Source organism: Microcebus murinus, chromosome 9 (genome assembly GCF_040939455.1).
Source record: "Microcebus murinus isolate Inina chromosome 9, M.murinus_Inina_mat1.0, whole genome shotgun sequence".
Taxonomy (NCBI): domain Eukaryota; kingdom Metazoa; phylum Chordata; class Mammalia; order Primates; family Cheirogaleidae; genus Microcebus; species Microcebus murinus.
Genome location: NC_134112.1, coordinates 17,293,796 through 17,319,145, shown reverse-complemented (window position 1 = coordinate 17,319,145; position 25,350 = coordinate 17,293,796). Strand labels below are relative to the sequence as shown.

The following is a 25,350-nucleotide window of genomic DNA, read 5'->3' as shown; positions in this document are numbered from 1 at the left end:
TAAAGCATTCGACTACTTTAGATACCTCATTTAAGTGGAATCATAGTATTTACCTTTTTATGACTGGCTTATTTCACTTAACATAATGTCCTTAAGTTTCATTCATGTTGCAGCATGAGATAGGACTTCCTTCTTTTTTAATTTTTAAAAAGTACTTTTTATTCCTCAAGTCTCCCATCAATGGGAAAAAAAATTTTTTTTAGAGATGGCATCTCCCCAGTGTTGCCCAAACTAGTCTTGAACTCCTGGTCGAGATCCTCCCACCTTAGCCTCCCAAAGTGCTATGATTACAGGCACGAACCACTGTGCCCGGCCTTCCTTCCTTTTTAAGGCTGAATAATATTCCATTGTATGTATATACTACATTTTGTTTATCCAGTTTTCTGTCAATGGGCACTTGGCTTGCTTCTGCCTCTTGGCTATTGAGAATGATGCTTCTCCAAACATGTGTGTACAAATATCTCTTTGATATTTTTATTCTTTTGGATAAATACCCAGAAATAGAATTGCTGGATTATATGGTATTAATAGTTCTATTTTTAATTTTTTGAGGATTCAATCATAACTGTTTGAAAGAGGTTGCACCATTTTACGTTCCTGCCAAAAGTGTATAAGTGTTCCAGTTTTTCTACTCCTCACCAACACTTATTATTTTCTGGTTTTTGTTTATTTGTTTGTTTTATTGTAGCCATCCTAATGGATGTGAGGTTATATCTCATTGTGGCTATTATTTGTATTTCTCTGATGATGAGTGATGTTGAGCATCTTTTCAAATGCTTTTTGGCCATTTGTTATCTTTGGAAAAATGTCTCAAGTCCTTTGTCCGTTTTTTAATCAGGTTGATTTTTTTTGTTAAGTTGTAGGAGTTCTTTATATATTCTGGATATTAACCCTTTAACAGATACTGGTTTGCAAATATTTTCTCCCATTCTATAGGTTGTCTTTTCACTCTGTTGATTATGTCCTTTGATACACAAAAGTTTTTAAGTTGGATGTAGTCCTAATTGTCTATTTTTTCTTTGTTGCCTGTGCTTTTGTTGTCCTGTTGAAGAAATTATCGTGAAATCCAACGTCATGAAGCTTTTCCCTGGGAGTTTTCTTCTAGGAATTTTATAGTTTTTGGTCTTACATTTAGGTCTTTTAATCTATTTGGAATTAATTTTTATTTATGGTATAAGGGAAGGGTCCAACTTCATTGTTTTGCATTTGGATAACCAGTTTTCACAGCACTATTTGTTGAAAAGATTGCCCTTTTCCCATTGAATTATGTTGGTGCCCTTGTCAAAGAGCATTTGACCTTATATGTGAAGGTTTATTTCTGGGCTATTTCATGATCTGTGTGTTTGTATTTATGTCAGCACCATACTATTTTGATTATTGTAGCTTTGTAATATATTTTGAAATCAGGAAGTGTGAGTCCTCTAATTTTGTTCTTTTTCAAAATTGATTTTGCTATTCAGATTCCCTTGAGATTCCATATGAATTTTAGTATGGATTTTTTTATTTCTGAAAAGAATGTCATTGAGATTTTGACAGGGATTGCATAGAATATGTAGATCACTTGGGTAATACTGACATCTTAATATTGTTTTCTAATCCATGAACATGGGATGTCTTTCTACCTATCTTCTTTAATTTTTTTCTTTAATTTCTTCTTTAATTTTTTTTAGCAATGCTTTATTGTTTTCTGGGTACTAGCCTTTCACCTCCTTAGTTAGGTTTTTTTTTCCTAAGTATTTTACTCTTTTTGATGCTTTTGTGAATGGAATTGTTTTTGTAAATTCCTTTTCAGATTGTTCATTGTTATTGTGTAGAAACTCGACTAATCACTATGTGTTGATTTTGTATTTGGCAACTTTGCTGAATTTGTTTATTCTCACAGATTTTTTTTTGTGGAATCTTGAGGATTTTGTACATATCCGATCATGTGATCTGTAAACAGAAATAATTTTACTTCTTCCTTTCTAATTTGGGTGCCGTGTATTTCTTTTTCTTGCCGAATTTCTCTGGTTAGGATGTCCAATTCCATATTGTGTAGAAGTAGTGAAAACAGGCATCCTTGTATTTTTCTGATCTTAGAGGAAAAGCTTTCAATCTTTTGCCATTGAGCATAATGTTAGCTGGAGGGCTTTTTATATATGGCCTGTGTTGTGTTGGGGTACTTTCCTTCTACTTCAAGTTTTTGAATGATTTTACTGGCACTTTTTTTTCTAAAGTGAAAAATTACAGAGCAGTATATACAGTATGATCACAAAAAAAAAATGATATATACATACATGGAGGAAAACTGGAAAAACAAACAATAAGTTGGTATTATTACTGTCCCCTTTCTTAGTGGGGAGGAAGAGAGGTGGGAAAATTAAGAAAAAACAGGTGTTTCTCTTAATTTTAATCTCTTAACAAGGGAGTCTCTACTTTGTATTTATCTATATTTGAATATTTTAAAATAAATGCATAGTTTTATAATCAGAATAAAGGATACATAAGATTCCTTAACTAGAACATCATAGATTCTTATATATATTAACATGGTGTTTCTTAAAAATTTTCTAGGTTCCACTGAATGCACCATGACGAAGTCTAGCCCTTTTAAAATAACATTGTTTTTAGAAGAGGAAAAGTCTTTAAAAGTAACATCTGACCCGAAGATTGAACAGCAGATTGGTTGGTTTTTATTCTTATTTCTTTAACTCTGTATACATTATAAGAAAGATATATAGAAGCACATATTCAAACTTATAGTGTTTTATGATTTTATAATTCTCTCTCTCTCTCTTTTTTAAAATCAGAATATACTCTAGCTTCCACAGAGATGTGATGCTGTTAACAGTTTCTTTCTTTCTTTTTTTTCTTTTTTATAGTCAACTGATCTGGGACTTTATGTTAACAGTTTCTGTTAGGTCATAGGCACCTGTGAAACTTTGGTTAAGACTTTCACTGACTTTGACAGGGCGAAGAAAGGTGCTGTCCTCCCACATTCTGCATGAACTGGTAGAGGAGTTAGCAGCCCCTGAAGCTTATTAGTGAACTCTGCCCTAAGTGACATTAATATTTTCCTATTATTGACTGCTGTGTGAAAGGGTAGCTCTTAACAGTAGAAAAAGCATCATTTGAAATAACATTTTTTAAAAGTCTGAAGCTTTTGGCTCTTATCCTGAAATTTGAGTTCTTACTTAAACCAAAGCATTGAATCAGCTTTTAATAGACCCAATCTTCATGTTTTAGAAAATGTTATTGAAACTTTGAAAATTATCTTGGTTTTCATATATTAGTAGTGTTTTCTTATTTGTTTAAGAGGTGCTTTTTTATGGTGCTTCCCCCTGTTTATTTAGTAAGCATATGAATATTAGATCTTCTTTGTTATGCCTTTAATTCTTAAAATGGTCGGAATCACAGTATCCACCTATTAAAATATTTTTCAGAAGTGGTACGTGAAATTGAGATGAGTGTGGATGATGATGATATCAATAGTTCGAAAGTAATTAATGACATCTTCAGTGATGTCCTAGAGGAAGGTGAACTAGATGTGAAAAAGAGCCAAGAGGAGATGGATGAAGCAGATGCAGAAAGTAGTGAAGACCAAGAAGATGCTTTGAACATCTCCTCAATGTCTTTACTTGCTCCGTTGGCACAGACAGTTGGTGTGGTAAGTCCGGAGGTAAGAAAAGGCTAAATGTATGTGACAACTAGAAATGTCTTAACAAACAAACAAAGACTAAATGTAAACAAGCCTGTGACATAAATAAACTAAGTAGTATTGGGATTGTCCTCCCTCCTTTTTTTCACATGGGTATTTGGCACTCTAGCCAGGGAGGTTTTACAAACCTGATGTCAGTTCTCTTGAAAGAGAGCTTAAAACTCCACAGTGGCTTTTTTTTTTTTTTTTTTTTGACTTTAGATAAAACAGATAACATGGCTTAAAAGGCCAGACATTTGGGCTCAAATTTTGGCTCTGCCGTTTACTGACTGTTTATTGGTCACATTATTTAATCTTTCTATGCCACAGTTCCCTCATCTGTTAAAAGAGGTTATTAATAGTACCTGTAACATGGGGTTGATGTAAATATTAAGTCATGTTAGTATTTAGCATCAGACATATGTAACTAACATTTATGGAGAACTAACTACAGTTATTAGTAGCTATTACCCTAAATTGAATAACTAGCTCAGGAGAGTGATTCAGTTAGAAATATTTTTTAAAAGTGTGTAAGTTTCAGCTGTCTTTGTACTTTTATTTATTCACTTATGTTTTTGGAACTTATATCAGTTTGCTTTGTTTTTATGATGAATCAATCAACTTATTGGATGTTTATTTCCTAAAAATGGAGAAGAATTCATTTATTTTCTCAGAATTAAATTAATTATTATTTGGAATCAATGTTAATTATCTATAAAATCTGCTAAAATTTGTTGTGTTTTCCTACAGAGTTTAGTTTCCTCACCTAAGTTGGAATTGAAAGACAGTAGGAGCACAAGTGATGAAAGTCCCAAACCGGGAAAATTCCAAAGAACCCGTGTCCCTCGAGCTGAGTCTGGTGAGAGCATTGGTTCTGAAGATCGTGATCTTCTATATAGGTAAGATCTTTTCTGGAAGGCATTCATTCACTAACTAACATAAGTTGTGTTACAATTTGTAACTATAATATTATTAGTAACTCATCTGTATACAAGTTTGGAATAAGTTTGTCAGCCTCTCTTTCACCAAGTAGCACTTCTGTTCTGGTGAAATGTTCTGCTGATATGTTCAATATCAATATCAAATTATGCTGATATGTTCAATAGAGGATAGTGTTCTGTGTGTTGCTGGATTTCTAATAGAGTTTAACTTATCTCCTGAAGCATTGATGCATATAGATCTCAAAGATTCAAAGAAATAGAACGTCCATCAATAAAGCAGGTGATTGTTCGGAAGGAAGATGTTACTTCAAAATTGAATGACAAAAAGAATACTTTTCCTTGTCAAGTTAATATCAAACAGAAAATACAGGTATGCACTTCTGTGGAAAGGGGATTTGGAATGTTTCTTGCACTATATTGTGAGCTCTGTGAGGACAAGGGCCCAGGCTTATTCATCCCTGAACCCTGAGTAAATAGAGGGGTGTCTGGCATATGGAAGCTCAGTAAATCAGTCTTGAATTGAGTTTTGGAAAGGTTCTCTTTTTTGGAAAAGTTGGAAGCTTGTTTGATATTGCTGAAATATTTATTTTTAAATATGTTTGTCATAAATATCCTTAAATTATAACTATTAATTGAATGATGGTATAATGTGAAATTTATTATGCTCTTCTAGGTTTTCTTTTATCCTAAAGAAAGCATTTTTAAAAAAACAACATAATTGTCATTTAAATGAATCATAGACTTACTAAATTTCTGCTTTGTTGGACATGACCCCAGTTTTAATTTTAATAAATATGAATTAGAAGTCTTTTAAGAAGAAAGGATGTTTATAGTTTAATTATAATATGTTAAATGTTTTTGGTGCATAGTCTAGAAATTTGAACAGTGAAGCTTTAACATTTTGACTTCATTATCTACAAATTTTAGAAACTGTACAATCAGATTAGTTAAGATTAAGGTTTAAAGAAAATGAAAATGGTGATTTAAAATGTATTTTTCCCCCCCTTCTCTCATTGGTTTTACTAGGAACTCAATAATGAAATAAATTTGCAACAGACAGTGATCTATCAAGCTAGCCAGGCTCTTAACTGCTGTGTTGATGAAGAGCATGGAAAAGGGTCCCTAGAAGAAGCTGAAGCAGAAAGACTTCTTCTAATTGCAAGTATGTGGGATGTACCTGAAAGAGTTCCAAAAGAATTTCCAACCAGGGAAAATCCATTTTGTGTAGAATATTCAGAAATATCTAATTTTTTTTTTTTTTTTTTTTTTTTTGAGACAGAGTCTCACTTTGTTGTCCAGGCTAGAGTGAGTGCCGTGGCGTCAGCCTAGCTCACAGCAACCTCAAACTCCTGGGCTTGAGTGATCCTTCTGCCTCAGCCTCCCGAGTAGCTGGGACTACAGGCATGCACCACCATGCCCGGCTAATTTTTTTTTTTTTTATATATATATCAGTTGGCCAATTAATTTCTTCCTATTTATAGTAGAGACGGGGTCTCGCTCTTGCTCAGGCTGGTTTTGAACTCCTGACCTTGAGCAATCCGCCCGCCTCGGCCTCCCAAGAGCTAGGATTACAGGCGTGAGCCACAGTGCCCGGCCAGAAATATCTAATTTTTGAGAGAGGATTTTTTTCTGATCATCTGTTTCAGTTGGTCTGTTTTTTGTTTCTTATACTTATGAGGTTATAAGAACTCCCCATGTAAAATAAAATGTAGTTTTCAAGGTAAAAGCAACTGAAATACATTTAAAGAAATGCAGTTGTGAAGAATATTCTGAGAATGAATGAATGTATATATTTATACACACATATACACATATATACATTGTCTCTCTCTTTCTCTCCTTATCTATAAATAGCTAAAACAACTTCTATGAATTTTGTTGTGTATGTGTGATGACGACAGGGCCTTTGGGGTGGGGAGATGACCACACAAGAAGACTGACCAAAAGTTGAAGTATTAAATTATTAGGACTTGGTAAACAGATGAGCAATCAAGGTTTTACCCAACCACCTACCTCTGTTTATATAAAGAAAGTTACTGATTTTGTCTTGGTCTTATGTATAATTACCACACCAGTACATTTTCTTGAATTGCCTCTCATTTAGAAACAGTTGCAATTTTAACATTTGAAACATTAACTTGCATATTTTACATAGCTGAGAAGAGAACACTTTTGATTGATGAGTTGAATAAATTGAAGAATGAAGGACCTCAGAGGAAGAATAATGCTGGTCCCATATCCAAAAGTGAATTTGTCCCATCCAAAGGATCAGTTACTTTGTCAGAAATTCGCTTGCCTCTAAAAGCAGATTTTGTCTGCAGTACAGTTCAGAAATCGGGTATGGTAATTTTTGTTTGTATCTCTTTTAGATCATATGTTAAATTATGAACCTTACCTAGATAGGAATTGTATCATATGAGATAGGAATAAGTAATGCATGCATGAAAATGCTTAGAAATAAAGAGGTGCAAAGCTTATATCTTGAGCCTTTGGTTCTTTTTATCATGATATGTGTATAAATTATGTTAAATATTTCATTTTTAATGATAACTTAGTTGCTTATTGGCTTTTACAAAAATGACATTAAAAACATCCTGAAATGAAAAAAAAAAAGGATATGTGTATAAAAAATAACTATGGGAGAATTTCATATATAGGGTTACCAATCCACACAATAATGGACATGGCTCTAATTGAAAGTAAGGCTAGTTAAATCTAATTTTGAGCATAAAATTTTTATTGAACTTTATTGGAGCATTCTCTTTGAGGAAAGGAGGGCTAAACATAGGTGACAAGTGAATTTCAGGTACTGGGAAAGTAAAGAATAGAGATTGTAAAGTTTGAGCATTTTTGTAGGAATAAGGTAATTTAGATTCTAATTCTTGCTGTTGTCTGATTTTGGTGGGATCTGGGCAGAATTCTATTGGTCATTTAATATGTACCTTGAGATATGTGGTCATTACAAATAGAAGAAATAGTTTATGTTTTTATTGTAATTTATCTCTGAGTAACTTTTACAGAGATACAGTATTTTAACCTCAGTTTGAATAGCAAATTATGATTTACCTTTTTAAGGTTTATTTTATTAGCTAAGAATTAATGGTCATTAGGTAAAATTCAAAGTCAGCAGAAATTGAGATATATAGAGCAAATGATTTCAATTGTCAGAATAGGGAGAGACCTTGGTGATGCTTATTCTAGGATTGTGGCTGTCTGCTTAGGTCTTATTTAGCCTTTTGTGTCTGAAAAGTTGATTATAGTAATTTTTAAGATAAATTTTATATAAATCAATTGCAGTATTACTTTATTTCAGAATGCTGATTAGCTAAATCTGATTTTGCTTATACTAATTATGTAATGTGATTACTTCTTGCAGATGCAGCAAATTACTATTACTTAATTATTCTAAAAGCAGGAGCTGAAAATATGGTAGCCACACCATTAGCAAGTACTTCAAACTCTCTTAATGGTGATGCTCTGACATTCACTACTACGTTTACTCTGTAAGTAAATTAGGCTTTTGATGGTTCAATACATTTTTCTTGTATTAATAGTAGAGTTCATATAGTGTAAGCTTGCAGGTGGCATTTGTAATCTTTGATGTACATTTTGTTTATTCTTTTATATGGACAAATAACCCATTTTTTAATTTGGTGGTTTAACTTTTTTTTATATGTTTCTGATCTTTTGTTGAATAGCACATTTCTTCCATGTGGCTATATGTATTAAATATTTTGAAGTGATACATATTAAATTTAGACCTTTATTTTTTATTTTTTTTAGGTTCTTGCTAGTTTTTTTTAAGAGACAAGTTCTAACTGTGTTGCCTGGGTTGGAGTGCAGTGGTGTCATCATAGTCCACTGCAGCCTTAAACTTCTGAGCTCAAGTGATCCTTCTGCTTCAGCCTCCTGAGTAGCTAGGACTATAGGAACATGCCACCATGCCCACCTAAGTTTTTTTATTTTATAAAATTTTTTGTAGAGATGAGGTCTCACTATGTTGCTCAGGCTGGTCTTGATCTCCTGGACCCAAGCAATCCTCCTGCCTCAGCCTCCCAAAGTGCTGGGATTACAGCTGTGAGCCACCATGCCTTGCCTTAACATTCAATCTTAATGAACAGACATTTATATTTAGTGAAACGGATTTATTTTGAAACAAGAGTCGAAATCCACTTTGAAAAAAATTATTAATACTACTTTTACCTTCACAATGGATATTGCTCCTTTTGGAAAAACAATACTACTTTTATTATTGAAGATGTTGAGTTATAAAATACTGAGGAAAATACTTATGACTTGTATTATAGGCAAAAATAGACTGTTCTTACCAATTCTTATTGTCTTTGGTTAAAGACACAGTGGATTCTTTTACTCTCAGTCTTGTAACAGTATTTATAGCATCACTTTTAATGGCATAGTTTGAGGTTTTTCTCATAGTTTTATTTAATGCTTTATTTTTCCAGGCAAGATGTATCCAATGACTTTGAAATAAATATTGAAGTTTACAGCTTGGTAAGCAGTTAAAGCCTTCTAAAATAATAGTATGTTTTTCTTAATGATATTAGATTTTAAATGAATTATGTTTTGGGTTTATGTGTAGGTACAAAAGAAAGATTCTTCAGGCCTTGATAAGAAGAAAAAAACATCCAAATCCAAGGTGAGAATTAAAAAGGCCAGTAAAATATTATAATCAGAAGTAATAAATATCATCATACCCATTTTATGTATAATTTTTAATGTTTATGAAGTTTTTGGAACAGTTCAATGCTCTAAATTTCTAGTTACTGTGTTATGTAGGTATTAGTACTGAAAGTAAACTAATAGTAGGTGATCATGATTATAGGCATAAGCTCCTGATGCCCTCAGGCTAGGTAATTCTATTTTCTCCACATTTACTTGACACTAACTTTTATAACTGGTTAAGGCTTTTCTTTGAACTCTCACTAAGTTCTCTAAACCAGTACAGAATTATATGGTCACTGTGCAGGTGTAAGGAATAGAAGCTCTAGCTTGCTTTCCAACCTTCCCCGTGTTTGATCTTTTGTTCTTTTCCTAAGCCATCATTTAAAACAATTGTTTTTCTAACAAAAAAATAATAACAGTATGAGAAAGCCAAGGACTCAAGTATAAGGTATTCATATTTAAGAATTATTCTCTATGTAGGAACATCTCAAGGTTGGTTAATTTTAAAATCTGGATCATAATGTTTAATAGGAAATATACTAAGCTATCATTTCTTTTAGGCTATTACTCCAAAGCGACTCCTCACATCTATGAGCACAGTAAGTAGAATTTTTAAGAAATTGAGCTCAATTGAGAAATCCTCATCTTAGCATGTAATTTTAAATTGATTGACTATTTTGAAACCCTTGGGACTGTGGAAATTTTGAAAATATACTAATGGGGAAAAATCCCTGATATTTATGCAGGAAAAATGTTTTCTGAAATGTCTTTATTGTGTTAAAAGAGTTTTATATTTAATATTTAAATCATTGTGTCAAATAAAAGAAATAACTTATGTTTCTTTTCATATCTTTTTAGAAAAGCACCATTCATTCTTCAGGTGAGTCAATCTTGAACTACTTAAAACTTTAGAATAAAGTAAAGAACTAAGTAATTGCATATATAATGCCATCTTGATTTCTGAGTGTTTACCTTGGTCTCTTATAGGATATTTTTTATATGGATTTTTAAATAATATAGAAGTTTACTGGCTAGAATAGCATGTAATCTCATTGCATTCTCATCAGGCACCACCATGGACTACCAATCATTACATCATTCAGGCTCTAGTAATCAATATACATATGATCCCAACTTGACAATGCAGCAGATAGCATTACCCTTCACCTCAACTTCCCTTGTTCTATAGATTTGTTTTGTGCTATCTGCCCTGTGGAGTTTACTTCCTTTAACTTTCTGGCCATATTGGAACTATATCATGTCAGAAGAGCATCTTCTAGTTCACTGGGAATTAGAGTGCCAGTGAGCCAGGAAAGGCCTTCTCTGGAATGGCATTTGGCCTGTTTCCAAAGGGAATTAGCATGGAGCTGATTGCCCTTACCGCTTTTGGGCTATTGGTCTTTTTCTTCTCTGTAGCATGAGAGTTACTAAGAAGACCTGTGCAGAGATAGTCTCTGCTGCTAATTATGTCATGCTGGCCTGTAACTAGGAATGAAGTCATGTCCATATTTTTTAGGGAGAAGTTGCTTTTTATGTACACATTTTTAGGTCTGTGACTTTAAAAATTCATTCATCTCAAATGTTAAGGAGTGCCTGTACCTCACTTAAATTAAAGTACAAAATACTTAATAGTTTTCTTTCATTAGGACATATGTTGATGTTTTGTTTTCTTCCATATTTAAAGATGGAGGAAAATGAAGCAGCCCCTTTCTCTGTGTCAATTTAATTTCATTCTATTAGGGTGGGGTGAGGAATTACTATTTACATTTAGAAAAGTCACTGAACTAAACTTCATTTCCTCTTTCTTCACAGTTATGGCCAGTCCAGGAGGTCTCAATGCTGTGCGTACCAGCAACTTTGCCCTTGTTGGATCTTACACCCTATCATTATCTTCAGTAGGAAACACTAAGTTTGCTCTGGACAAGGTAATCCAACTTTATTTGTAAGGGTGTGTTGTTGTGTGTGTGTTTTTTTTTAATTTTAGAAAAATTGACTCAATAGAAATGATGCAATGCTTTCAAGTGTTTGGCATCTTTGGCTGAAAATGTACATTCTTAGAATTGCACATTTTAACTAGGTATGGGTGTACCTAAATGATATATTTTTTGATGTTGGGAGTGTTTCTCCCTTGTCTCTTAATAGTAGTGTATGCTGGCTTCTTCCAAGTGTCACTTCTTACTAAAGAAGTATTACTTCTTGCATTTAGATATTAAGTTTACAGTTTTAAACCATAATATCTTGCCTATTTAACTGATACTTTGAAATAAGCAATATTTTATGGTTTTAGATTTGACAATATAGAGAAAAATAATCTCTTAGGAAAATACTTATATGTCTAGGGGATTTTCTGCCATACTTCCCTTTCAAGTTAGAAGCTTCAGAATTCAAATCTATGTTATATCACCATTGAGTGCTTTCTCATCATAATGTGATATAACTAACCTTTTTAAATAGCTAACAAGACCATTTTAAGGAATGAACAAACTAGAGGCAAACTTTATTCCTTGGGTTGACTCCTGCTATTATAATACAGTGATATTATTATAAGAGATTTCTATAGTCAGAATATTGAGATGAAGAAGTCTAGAAGTATTAGAAGGCCTGATTCCTGTATTTGCCCTGCTAATAATTTATTCTTTTTTTTTTTTTTTTTGAGACAGAGTCTCACTTTTGTTGCCTGGGCTAGAGTGCCGTGGTGTTAGCTTAGCTCACAGCAACCTTAAATTCCTGGGGCTCAAGTGATCCTCCTGCCTCAGCCTCCCAAGTAGCTGGGACTACAGGCATGCACCACCATTCCCGGCTAATTTTATATATATATATATACACACACACACACACACATATATATATATATGTTTATATAAACATATATATATATACACACATATATGTATATACATATATACATATATATATACATATACATATATATATATATATATATATGTTTAGTTGACCAATTAATTTTTTTCTATTTATAATAGAGACGGGGTCTCGCTCTTGCTCAGGCTGTTTTTGAACTCCTGACCTTGAGCAATCCACCCGCCTTGGCCTCCCAGAGTGCTTGGATTATAGGCATGAACTACTGCGCCCAGCCTATTCTTTTACATTGAGTAAAGTCACTTCATTTCTCAGGGGTTTTATTTTCCCAGTACAGAATATTAGGTTAGCTTAAAACAATCTAACTTTAAGATTCTATAAATTTTTTTTTTAGTTGATGAACCAAAAGCAGACCCATATATGAAATTTTGATTCTCTATTAATATATAAATGTATTTTAACATGCTAATTTAAAAAAATTTATTTAACTTTTTATTTAGTAATCCAGCTAGCTTAACAAATCGAGTGATCCTGAGTTTTTTTTTTTTTTTTTTCTCTGTCTTTTATTTTGTTTGTTTTAGATAAATTATGATGTAAAAGCGCAAGAGCTACTGGGCTATATGTTCCAAGAAAAGGTTGCCATATTTTCTTTGCTTTGAAACTAACGAGCTTAAAAATCAATCCTTAATTTTTGATCCACGTATATTTGTTTCACTAACAACTCTTTTTGTTTATCTTGAATAATTAAGGACATGTACATTCTTTCTTGAAACTCTTAGAGATGGGTGTCTTTTTCTCTATTCTCATACTTTAAGGTCTCCTTTGAAAGTTCTCTTTTTTTTCCATGCATGTTTGGTATTTGGGTATTTTTCTATAATCTTTCTTCTGTTTCATAGTTCTTTAAAATTCTGTATTTACTCAATATTGATTTTCTAAGCACCAGTTAGAATACCAAATTAGTAACTATATTTAAAAGTAAAAAATATTTAATATTTTTTACCCCCTCACCATGTACTAAAAGAGTTCTTAGTGATGTTTTAAATAAAATTAGAAAACTTTAATGATCTTAATTAGCTAATAGGTGCATTGCTATATAGATGATTCTTTGCTTATTAATTTTGAAATTAAAATGCATTTGACACTAAAATACTGAATATAATCATGTATTTTAGAAAACTTAAGATTTTTAATATTTTTGTAAAGATCAATTGCAAACATTCTTTGGGTTAAAAGATATGCTCATTAGCAAAATACTGGATGGTTCCTTTTATTTTAAATTCTTAAAACAAGATTTGCAAGTTAGATAAATATAAGAATTAGGGTTTTTGTGAACTGTATTCCTTACTCAGTTGTTACAAAGCCAATTTCTACATATGTAAGAGATTTCATTAATCTCTAAAATGAAAGAGATTTCAGTGGCGTATCTTAAATACAGACTGTTCTTTTGAAAAATTTTTTTGGCTTCCATTTTAATTCAAAATGTCACACTTATAAATTAAAATTAAATTATATTTTCATTCTCTTAACTCCTTTGAAATTGTAACAACAAATAGCCAACAACATGATTGAGTGCAAAATCAAATCACTCAATTTAATTGGTTGTCTTTTACTCTTAAGTATCTTTCTGAGTCAAATACAGTACAATTTAGAGGTGAAATTTGAGACAAATTTTGTGCTTTTCTGAGTGATGAGGGGCAGCAAATATTTGTTCCAATTTCTTGTAGTTGATATAGGAGCATAGTTAAAATAATTAAGTTTAGATGTTCTTTAAGTTGGTGGGACAAATGTGAGAATTCCTATACTCATAATAATCCTATTTAATTGACTTTGAGAGAGTAGACAGGTGTCTCATGTCCTACAAGATACTGTCAATACAAGGGAGTGTTTATTTTATTGGTGCCTTGACCAAAATAATACAACAATCATAGGAGTTATCTCTGAGATCCCCTTCAGAATGGGATTTCTATTGAGGTTAATCCAGTTGTTTGCTCTACAGATTTAGGACACCACTAACAGTAGATTGCCATGTTATTTGAGGTTATATATATTTGATTTAAAGTCTGGCTTCTTGGAACTTAAATTACGAACCTCAATGATTAAGACTCTCAACCCCTTTCTTTGAATAGGGAATCCAAAACAGTCATAGTTTTATTAGACTTTTATAGATAAAGGGAGAAGGACATCAGAAAGTTCTTCTGATTTAAAGGTACCGCATAGGTATTTATACTTTCTAGGAAATAGAAATGTCAATTTAAATATTATTAGGGCACAACCAGAAGTACTTACGGTATAAGTCAAACAACAAAGAAAAAATATAAATAAAAAAATGTAAAAAAAATATAAAATATATAAAAAATATTATTAGGGCAAATAATTATGAAGTAAAATAAACAATTAAAATTATAGGGTTAAAGAGAGTGGTTAGGCATTCTGGAGTGCCCAAAGCTATCTAGCTTATGCCTGTTGGCCTTGTGCACTTACTTTATTTTTATTATCTAAAGTTTTCTTTTTCTTTCCATCTTTTTTTTTTTTTAAGAGATGGGGTCTTGCTCTGTCACCTATGCTGGTGCCATCATAGTTTACTATAGCCTCCAACTCCTGAGCTCAAGTGATCCTCCCACCTCAGCCTCTTGAGTAGTTGGGACTGTTGCTGGTGCATGCCATCACTCCTGGCTAATTTTTTTTTTTTTTCGTTTTCTTATTAGACAAGGTCTCCCTATATTGGCCAGGTTAGTTTCAAACTCCTGGCCTCAAGCGATTCTCTTGCTTCAGCCTCCTGACTAAGTGGGACTACAGGCATGAGCTACCATGACTGGTTGGCTTTGTGCAATTATTAATAGTGCCTCTTTCACTCTCAAAACTATCCTAGCATATAACAAATTACGTGATCATCTTGGTTATAGATTATGTTTTACTGCTCTTAACATAATCTTTGAAGTGTCGCTATCTTAAAAGACTCCTTTGTTAAACAGAAAACAGAATAGGATCACACATTTCCACCCAAGTCTCCACACTTATGGGGAGGGGATGGTAAGCTTGACCCTTTTGTGAATATTCTCCATTCAATTCTTTATCAGGACAAGCTTCTAGCCAAAAATATTTTCTACTTTTCCACAACCATAAAGTAAGAGGGCACATTTTCCTCATCTTTCTGAGATTCTTTTAACCAGCAGCATTCTCTGGACTAAACAATGCAATTGTGCTAATTGCTAATTCCTCTCAATTGGCATTGAGAGGAAAGACCCTGAGGAACTTAAAACTGACTATAAGGAAAAGAGAAAAACAAGGGGGATTTTTAACAAATATAATAATAAGACCTATGTTGTTTTGATTCTACATTATGGATACCTTTTAAATTTAGGAAGTTGGAGATTTATCTCATGGAATTAGTGAAATTGATACTTTTTGTCTTAGAATTCCCCCTTTAAGTTATCTTTATTATGTTGGAGGATCAAATTGTTGGAAACTATGGTAAAAACCTTTAAATTTAGACTGAACCAAGGTTATTCCATCTGGATGTCATTCTTTTCCACTGGCAATAAGAATGGCAGATAATAGCATCTTCCTTTCTATCTTAACTCAGAAGTCAATATCACTTTAAATATATGTATGTTACCATTTTATTTTAATGATGTAATTTCTACAATTGGATTTTTTTTCATATTTGGAATCTTTAATTCAAACTTGAAATCATTTAAAATTGTCACATATGCTTAAGCAGCTTTTAAATTTAAAAGATACTTTTGACATGAGATGATGTCTTTACTAAGTATTAATATATTGATAATAAAGATTTATTTTAAAATACTTCTTGTATAAGTATTTTCATACTAGATGGAAAACATTTTTTTTTTTAAATTTCAGAATGTTATGGGGTACAAACGTTCTGGTTCCATAAATTGCTTTTGACCATTTGAGTCAAAGTGTGCCCATCCACCCCATCGTGTGTATTATACCTGTTAGGTGTGAATTTATCTATTCCCTATACCCCTTCTCACCTGCTTGATTTCCCATGAATGTTATTTCAGTACGTGCACATAGGTGTTGATTGATTAGTTCCAATTTAATGGTGAGCACATGTGGTACTTCACTTACAAGAATGGTCTCCATTTCCATCCGGGTTAATATAAGAGGTATTAGTTCACCATTGTTTTTTATGGCATTGTTTTCCATGGTATATATATACCACATTTTATTAATCCACTCACGTGTTGATGGGCACTTGGGTTGTTTCCACATCTTTACAATTGTGCATTGTGCTGCTGTAAACATTTGAGTGCAAGTGTCTTTTTTATACAATGTCTTTTTTTCCTTTGGGTAAATACGCAGTAGTGGGATTACTGGATCAAATGGCAGTTCTATTTGTAGTTCTTTGAAGTGTCTCCATACTGCTTTCCATAGAGGTTGTACTATACTAGTTTGCAGTCTCACCAACTGTGTGAGTGTTCCTATCTCTCTGCATCCAAGCCAACATTTGTTGTTTTGGGACTTTTTGATAAAAGCCATTCTCACTGGAGTGAAGTGATATTTCATTGTGGTTTTGATTTGCATTTCCCTGATGATGAGAGATGTTGAACATTTTTTCATATGTTTCTTGGCCATAAGTCTATTTTTTTTTGAAAAGTTTCTGTTCATGTCATTTGCCCACTTTTTAATGGGTGGTTTGATTTTGTTTTGTTGATTTGCGTGAGTGCTTTATGGATTCTAGTTATCAGTCCTTTATCAGTGTATAGCATGCAAATATTTTCTCCCATTCTGTAGGTTGTCTATTCACTCTAATGATTGTTTCTTTGGCTGTGCAGAAGCTTTTTAATGTAATCAGGTCCCATTTACTGTTGCTGTGATTGCTTTCAGGGTCGTCTTCATAAATTCTTTGCCTAGGTTGATGTCTATAAGAGTTTTTCCAACATTTTCTTCTAGAAGTACTATGGTTTCATGCCCTAGGTTTAAATCTGTCATCCATCATGTGTTGATTTTTGTGAGAGGTGAGAGATACTGATCCTGTTTCAGTCTTGTACATGCTACTATCCCGTTTTTCCAGTACCACTTATTGAATAATGGATTTTTAATTCAGACTTTTTTTAAGTTCTGAAATTGCCATTTGGATCTTTTTTTACAGCTTCCATTTCTCTGCTGAAATTCTCTATCTTCTCACTCATTTTTGTCCATCTTTTTTTCTAAATTCTTTAACATTTTAAAATGTCCTTGTTTTCTAATTCAAACATTAAATCATCTATGGATCTGCTATTGACAGGTTTTCTTTCCCTCCCTTGATAAGGCCTATGTTTTCCTACTTTTTCATGTCTCGTAATTTTTTTTATTATAGGCCAGATACTATGTTATAAAAGAGCAGCAAAGACTGAAAGCAGGTAATAACTTGCTTTTCTGTCTCTCAGACAGTTTGGATTAGGGGCTGATCTTTTTGATATCATCAGAGAGCTGAGGTTGGGCTTTGGTTAGTTTTGGTTCAACTTTTTCTATTTTTGGAGACAGAGTCTCACTCTGTTGCCCAGGCTAGAGTGCCATGGCATCAACCTAGCTCACAACAACCTCAAACTCCTGGGCTCAAGTGCTCCTCCTGCCTCAGCCTCCTGAGTAGCTGGGACTATAGGTGTGCACCACTGCATCTGGCTAATTTTTCTATTTTTAGTAGAGATGGGGTCTCACTTTTGCTCTGGCTGGTGTGGAACTCAAGCTCAAGAAATCCTCCTGCCTTGGGTGCTAGATTACAGGCATGAGCCACTGTGCCTGGCCCCAGCTTTGATTTCAAATGCCTTGATAATGGGGTCAGGCCTCACCTTTGAACAGAACTTTAAAATCTAAGTTCTGCAAGTCTACATAATTTCTCTCTGCTTTCTAGACCTGTCTTCAACCTGCAGTTACTCAGCAAAATTCCTGTGTGGGAGAATTGGCAGGTAGGGAGAGCTAGCTCTGCCTCTGTGTTCCTTGAGATGCCCATCTACCTCAACAACCCGAGCCCAGCCATTAAAGGCCCAACTGTCTTCTTCTTTTCCCTGCAAAATTCATTGCCTTTGGCAAGCTTGCTTCTCTGCTGGTCTTCACCCCTAGGGAACAAAGTGGGTCCTGATTTGGTTCACCTAGGAAGGGCACATTTCTTACTGGAATTTGGTTTATTCAATAATTTTGTTGCCACAGCTCTTTAATGTCCTAAGGAAAATAAAATTTTTGAATTTTATCCAGTGTTTTCTTATTGGAAATGGTGATTTTTTTTTTGAGACAGTCTCACTCTATTGCCCGGGCTAGAGTGCCGTGGCATCGGCCTAGCTCAGAGCAACCTCAAACTCCTAGGCTCAAGCAATCCTTCTGCCTAAGCCTCCCAAATAGCTGGGACTACAGGCATGTGCCACGATGCCTGGCTAATTTTTTCTATATATTTTTAGTTGGCCAATTTCTTTCTATTTTTAGTAGAGACAAGGTCTTGCTCTTGCTCAGGCTGCTTTCGAACTCCTGACCTTGAGTGATCCTCCCACCTTGACCTCCCAGAGCTCTAGGATTATAGGTGTGAGCCACCACGCCCGGCCTAGAAATGGTGACCTTTTGGAAGTGGGACTCCTTTTTGTATATCCTTATAATATGTGTTGGGATAAATTTAGTGGACAGAATTTCGGTATAATTTTGGGTATCTGTATATATAGCTAGCAAATCAGCCAAGGTTGAGAGTGAAGAGTCATCACATCATGACAGTAGTGGGATCTGGTCTACATTTAGGCTATTCCAGACTTTCTTCATATTGAACTTGAATAGTTTTTTAGATAGATTTCAACATCAGCTTTCACTGCAAGGTCTAAGTTAGCATCTTTCTACCCTCTCTGTAATGCAGACTTGTATTGGGTATGGGGTCCTTAATTTTGGAAATCTTCCTAGAAGTAAAATGGCACAAGTAATAGTCAATAAAAATTGTCATCATGAAATGTATTAACTCTGTTATATGTATTATAGGGCAATTTTATTTTTATGCATATATAATCTGCAAGGTAATTATTGCCCAGATAATTTTTATTCTCTTATGGTAAGATTGTATATATGTGTATTTACACACTATATATGTAAAGTTGGTAAGTATATTTTCTCACATGTTTAAGTTCTTTTCCTTAAAAAAAATACTTGTTTTCATTGTGGCAAAATGACATGCATGAAAAGTAGTCTATAGGAACAGAAAGCATGTCAGTGGTTTCCTGGAGATGGAGACAGAAGGAGGCAAGATTATAGGAAAAGACTTTTGGGGGTAATGGGAAAGTTCATTATCATGGTTGTGTGAAGGATTCATGAGTTATAATATACATATATCAAAATTTATCTAACAGTACACTTTATGTTCAGTTTATTGTATACCCAATAAAGTTATAAAAATTATTTTCAGATAGAGACTTTAAGTGTAGAATTAAGTGAGTTGTAACAAATGTATACACCTGTGTAACTATACCCAGTCAAGATATAGAATATTGCCATCTCTCCCGATAGTCTCTCCCAACCCCTACAGGCCACCATTGTTCTCATTTCTCTTACCATAAATTATTTTTTCTTATTCTTGAACTTTACTTAAATGGAATCAGAGAATGTGTACTTTTTGAGTCGTCTTTTGCTCAACATGACATTTTTGAGATCTATTCATGTTGTTGGGTTAGTAGTTCATTGTTCTTTAAAAATTTATTGAGATAAAATTCATATAACAAAAGTAATTAATTTTAAGATGACAATTCAGTGGCATTTAGTACATTCACAAAGTTGTGCAACTATTACCTCTGCCTAGTTCTAGAACATTTTTATGTCTCCAAATTAAAAAGCCTTATTCATTAAGCAGTCTCTGCCCATTTTACCCTCCCCCAGCCTCTGGCAGCCATCAGTCTGTATTCTATTTCTATGGATGTATCTATTCTGTTTCATATCAATAGAATCATCATACAATATGTGACCTTAACTTAGTGTAATATTTTGGAGGTATATCCACGATGTAGCGTATATTAGAACTTCATTTCTTTTTATAGCTGAATAATTTACTATTATATGAATACCTGTTTTCAGTTTTTTTAGGGGCTATACCTAGGAGTAGAATTGTGGAGTCATATGATAATTCTGTTTAACCTTTTTAGGATCCACCAAATTATTTTTCACAGCATCTACACCATTTGATAATCTTATCAGTAATATGGTTCCCATTTCTCTACATCCTTGCCAATGTTTCTTTTTGAGTGATTTGTTTGTTTGTTTTTTATTATAACCATCCTAGTGGGTGTAAAAGTGATTCCTCATTGTGGGTTTAATTTGCATTTTTCTAATGACTATTGATGTTAAGTATCTTTTCATGTACTCATTAGAAGATACAAGCATCTGTCTTCTTTGAAGAAATTTTTCTTCAAGTCCTTTTGTAAATTTTCACTTTGTGTTATTTGAATTGTTTGAATTGGGTTGTTTTTTTGTTGTTGAGTTGTCAGAGTTCTTTGTATATTCTGGATACTAGATGATTATCAGATATATGATTTGCAGTATTTTCTACCATTCTGTAGACTATCTTTTCATTTTCTTGCTAATATGCTTTGATAGACAAAAGTTTATAATTTTTTTATAACTTTTTTATAATGGCATATAACACATAAGATTTATCTTTTTAGCAAATTTTTAAGTGTACTATAAGTACAATATTGTACAGCAGATTTCTAGAATTTTTTCATCTTGATGATTTAAATTCTATACCCATGGAACAGCAAGTCTTCATTTTCTTCTCCCCCAGCCCCTGTCAGCTGCCATTCTACTTTCTGCCTCTATGAGTTCAGCTACCTTAAATATCTCATATATTGTTTCTCAGCCTTTTGACTAAGAGCAAGTATAGATACTTCATATAAATGGAATCATGCAGGATTTGTCCTTCTGTGACTCGCTTATTTCACTTAGCACAATGTCTTTAAGTTTCATTCATATTGTATCATATGACAGGATTTCCTTCTTTTTTATGACTAAATAATATTTCATTGTATATATGTACCACATTTTCTTGATCTATTTACTTATTGATGAACATTTAGGTTGTGAATAATGCTGTAATGAACATGGGAGTGCAATTGTCTCTTAAAGAACCAGATTTCAATCTTTTGGCTAAATACCTGAAAGTGGGATTGCTGGGTTATGTGGTAGTTCTATTTTTATTTGGGGGAGGAACCTCTATACTGAAGGTTTTTTAATTTTGATGAAATGTAAGCTATTCTTTTCTTATTTTTGCCTTTAGTATCATATCTGAGAATCCATTGCCAAGTTGATGATCATGAAGCTTTACCTCTTTTTTTCTAAGAGTTTTATAGTTCTAGCTCTCATATTTAGATCATTATCCATTATCCGTTTTGAGTTAATTTTTGTATATGGTGTGAGTTAGAAGTCCAGATTCTCTTTTGTGCATGTAGATATCCAGTTTTCTCAGCACTGTTTTAAAAGACTGTTCTTTTCCTTTAAATGGTCTTGGCATCCTCGTCAAGAAGTTAGCCCTCCATGTATGGGTCTATTTCCGGATTCTCACTTTTACTTCTTTTGTCTATATGTTTGTTCTTATGCCAGTACCACACTATTTTGATTACCAAAGTTTTATATTAAGTTGTAAAGTTGGGAGGTATGATTCTTCCAACTTTTTCTTTTTCAAAATTGATTTAGTTATTTAGGGCTCTTTCAATTTCCTATGAATTCGTGGATTGGCTTCCCCATTTCTGTAGTTCATGGTTTTTTATTGCTGTACAATGTTGTATTATATGAATTTACAGGTTGGTTTATCCAGTCGCCTATGGAGTATATTCTTCTGTTGATGGAGAATGGATAAACGTATATTCTCTTCTTAAATCTATGTTTTATTTCTCATAAGAACTTGGCTCTTAGGGCTTTTGTTTTTGTCAAGCTTTACCATGAATAAATTTATTCTTCAAAATTATTTGTTGCTAAGGAACCAGTGGCCTTTTGGTGGCATTTTTACATTCCAGCTTTAAAAAATGCTGTGTTTTCATGGTGTAATATGCTCTGTTCATAGTTTATGCGTGGTTTATTAAGAAAAACCACTCTTGGAAACTGTTTTGCAAATAATTTATTCTCTGTCTTTGCAGGTGCCCTTTTTAGCTCCTTTAGAAGGTCATATTTATTTAAAAATAAAATGTCAAGTGAATTCCAGTGTTGAAGAAAGAAGTTTTCTAGTAAGTAACATCACTTAATCTTTATTTTCCTTTTTATTTTTATGAAATGCAGATTTAGTTTCCCATAGGAATGAAATCCTATGTGATTAAATGATAAGTTGGTTCAGTAAAGACTTGTTGCATATCCCGTACATGCCTATCACTGTGCTGGTGTTGGGATGTAACAGGCCACAAAAAATTTCTCTACTCATGAGCTTTTAGATTAGTTGGGAGAAAATGCAAGTGACCAGGCAAAGACAATACAATACTAAAAGAGGAGAAACCATGGGTGTGCCTAGGTGTAAATTGGTGGGATACCAGGTCTTGACTGTGAGTAGGGAGGGTTAAAGGATGCTACTAGGGGAAGTAACTTTGAGACTGCTGAGTAAGTTAGCCAGGGAGAAAGGGGAGAGGTGCTTCAAATAAGGGGAGTATGTACAGTGGCCTCCAGGACCCTTGCATCTCTCATCCCTACCTAAAGAAAAGAAGTATGACATATTCAGACTGTGGCAGGTATCTCAGGGTAGCTGGAGCTTAGAGTTTGAGTGTCTGTGTGTGTTTGGTGGTGGTGGGGAGAGTGACTGAGGAAGAAAGTGTGGTTAGGAGAAATGGGCCAAGTGTTAAAGAGTTTTTTTTAAAGAATTTGGACTTCATCCTGGGACCAGTGGGTGAATCTCGTAGGATTCTAAGCTGAGGAAATCAATAAATTTGGGATCTAGAAAAATCATTCCGACTGACATGTGAAAGTAGATTGGAGAATTACAATCCTGAAGAAGACTGCTTAGGAGATTGAGTTACTCCATGTGAGAGATGTTGGGGACTGGCAGCTGGGATGGAGAGAAGGACCCGTCATGGGGACATGGAGAGAGAGGAAAGGCAGACCCTAGTGATTTGGCTCTCGGGAGTGGAAAAACAGAAGTCAGGATGGCACCCAGATTCCTGCCATGCACAACCTGTTGGTGACAGGGAGGCCACTGAGATAAGGGACGTTGTGGGAAGAGCAAATCATTCCCACGCTTGGGGTGGGAGCTGGTGTATCTTCCCCCAACATTTTATTGTAAAAAATGGCAAACATAAAGCAAGTTGATTCCATTTTATAATGAACACCCAAATACTCACCATCTAGATTTTACCTGTCATACTTTTTACTCTTCTTTATTTATTACATATCTATAGCCATTCCTCAGCCCATTGCTCAATCTATCTTAACTTTTTGGTAATTTCAAAGTATACAGTAGACATTAGGCACTTGTCCCTAAATTGTAAGTGCACATCCTCTGACCTTTGACAAATGCATACACCTTGCGTAACCCAAATTTCTATGAAGATGTAGAACACTACCATCACCCAGAAAGTTCTTTCATGCCCCTTCCCAGTCAATTCCCACCTGAGGTGGGACATTTTTATGAGTTAAGTTTTAAAGAATATGAATTGTAGATGGCTAGAGACAAGTTTCAAAGATCTGGGTTTGGAGCTAAAGACATTTTAGTTGAGGTAAAGATTTGGATATCTGTAGTATGGAAATGGTAATCAAAGCCCAGGGCGCAGGAGTGAAGCAGGACTGTGGGGAGCAGCAGCATTTATAGGACAGACAGGAGAGGGAACCCCTACCGCAGGGAGGGAAACGGAGGTTCTAGCATCATGGTTGCCAAGCGAAGAGAGCGTTAGGAGGAGGGAGTGGCCAAGTCACATCAGGAATTGTTATGACTGTTGGACTTATTTACCAGGAGGTTATTCCATCCCTGGTGAAAATGGAAGCTAGATTGCTTCCGTTGTAGAGTGAGTGGGAGGTGAGGACTGAGGGCAGGAGCAACTCTTGGCAACAGTTTGGCAGCGAGATGGGTCAAGAGAGAAGAGTGTGGTACTTGCAGAAGTATGTAGGGGGAAAGAAGGATTTTGTTGGCATTTTATTAAGAAAGGAGAGACTTGGGTGGCTTTCACTGCAAACAGGCAGTTTCTAATAGGGCCAAAGAGGTTGAAGATGGAGGCCACGGGGAACCTGAACTAGGATTAATGGGGTAATTCATGGAGCAATGTGGTGAAAGTGGGGAGAAATGTGCCCAAGCCACAGTTCATGGGCTTGTCCTTATACAGAATTATACCTTTTCCATTTGCCAGAGAAGAGAAGTATGTGTGTAGAATACATAGAAGATTGTGAGTATGGTGCAAGAAGTAGAGAAAATCTAATCACTTCAGTTTTCTCTACGAAGCAAGAATTTGAATGATATAAGGGATGTCACAAATCAGTTTGCAACTGCTGTCAAAGGTGCAGAAAGAAGAGCTAGATTGTAAAGAAAGCCCATGTGGCCTAGTTAACTGTGGAACAGACTTCCCAAGGAAAGGATACTGTTAAAGTTTTTTCATCTTCTGTAGCTTTTTTCACATGTAAATCCAGCAGGTGGCACTAGATATTCTTGGAAAAGCATTCTTATAAATTTCTGACTTAAAGACAGTGTTTACCTCTATTGGTCTTTTCTTTTAATGTAAATATTTTTATATTTTATATCAGACAGCTTTAGCACATGATAGGCTCTGTTATGGTAGCTGGTTCATTTGCATGTGATGTCTAACCTATTTAATTTTTCAACTGGGCTCTTAACTAGTTTGTTAGATTCTTTGCTCTGTTTTGAATCCTACAACCCATTTTTATCACATCCACATGTACAGAAATATAATAAAAAAGAGTTCAGGAATTGCCAACATAACTTCCTCTGCCTAAACAATGCATTTTAATTACCTCTACCCTCTGTAAAAAATAGAGGTAGTGATTGAAATGAAAGCTGCTCTATTTAGTTTCCCTTTGTGATGTACTAGGGCAGCTAAAAGGAGGGAGACTACAACCAAAGAGACTGGTAAGTGGTTCTGAAGTGGTGCTGGTCCAGCTCTGCCTTGACTGGGGAGCAGCAAGAGGTGGGCATTCTAGACTGGCAGCTAGAAAGTTCTGGTTCTGCTTTGTGAGTGTGTCATTTACTTTCTCTGTCCCTTAGTTTCCTCAGCTATAAAGATGAAAAGTCTGTTCTTATTCCTCTCTGATCATAATAGCTATAATAATAGCTGGTGTTATTCT

General features: G+C 34.2%; 1 protein-coding gene across 2 annotated transcripts in view; it reads left to right on the top strand.

The window, feature by feature from the left end:
• Window positions 1-25,350, top strand: part of ANLN (anillin, actin binding protein) — a 61,795-nt gene that overhangs the window by 25,796 nt on the left and 10,649 nt on the right. The window contains exons 9-21 of one of the 2 annotated variants that reach the window (XM_076006308.1): window positions 2,554-2,664; window positions 3,423-3,646; window positions 4,427-4,575; window positions 4,840-4,987; window positions 5,644-5,779; window positions 6,773-6,955; window positions 7,994-8,120; window positions 9,081-9,129; window positions 9,218-9,274; window positions 9,861-9,899; window positions 10,159-10,180; window positions 11,113-11,225; window positions 22,218-22,304. In XM_076006308.1, the coding sequence (XP_075862423.1) occupies window positions 2,554-2,664; window positions 3,423-3,646; window positions 4,427-4,575; window positions 4,840-4,987; window positions 5,644-5,779; window positions 6,773-6,955; window positions 7,994-8,120; window positions 9,081-9,129; window positions 9,218-9,274; window positions 9,861-9,899; window positions 10,159-10,180; window positions 11,113-11,225; window positions 22,218-22,304 (1,445 nt within the window). Of the gene's footprint in view, window positions 1-2,553; window positions 2,665-3,422; window positions 3,659-4,426; window positions 4,576-4,839; window positions 4,988-5,643; window positions 5,780-6,772; window positions 6,956-7,993; window positions 8,121-9,080; window positions 9,130-9,217; window positions 9,275-9,860; window positions 9,900-10,158; window positions 10,181-11,112; window positions 11,226-22,217; window positions 22,305-25,350 lie in introns of both variants that reach the window. The other variant, XM_012777569.3, reaches the window with a different exon arrangement.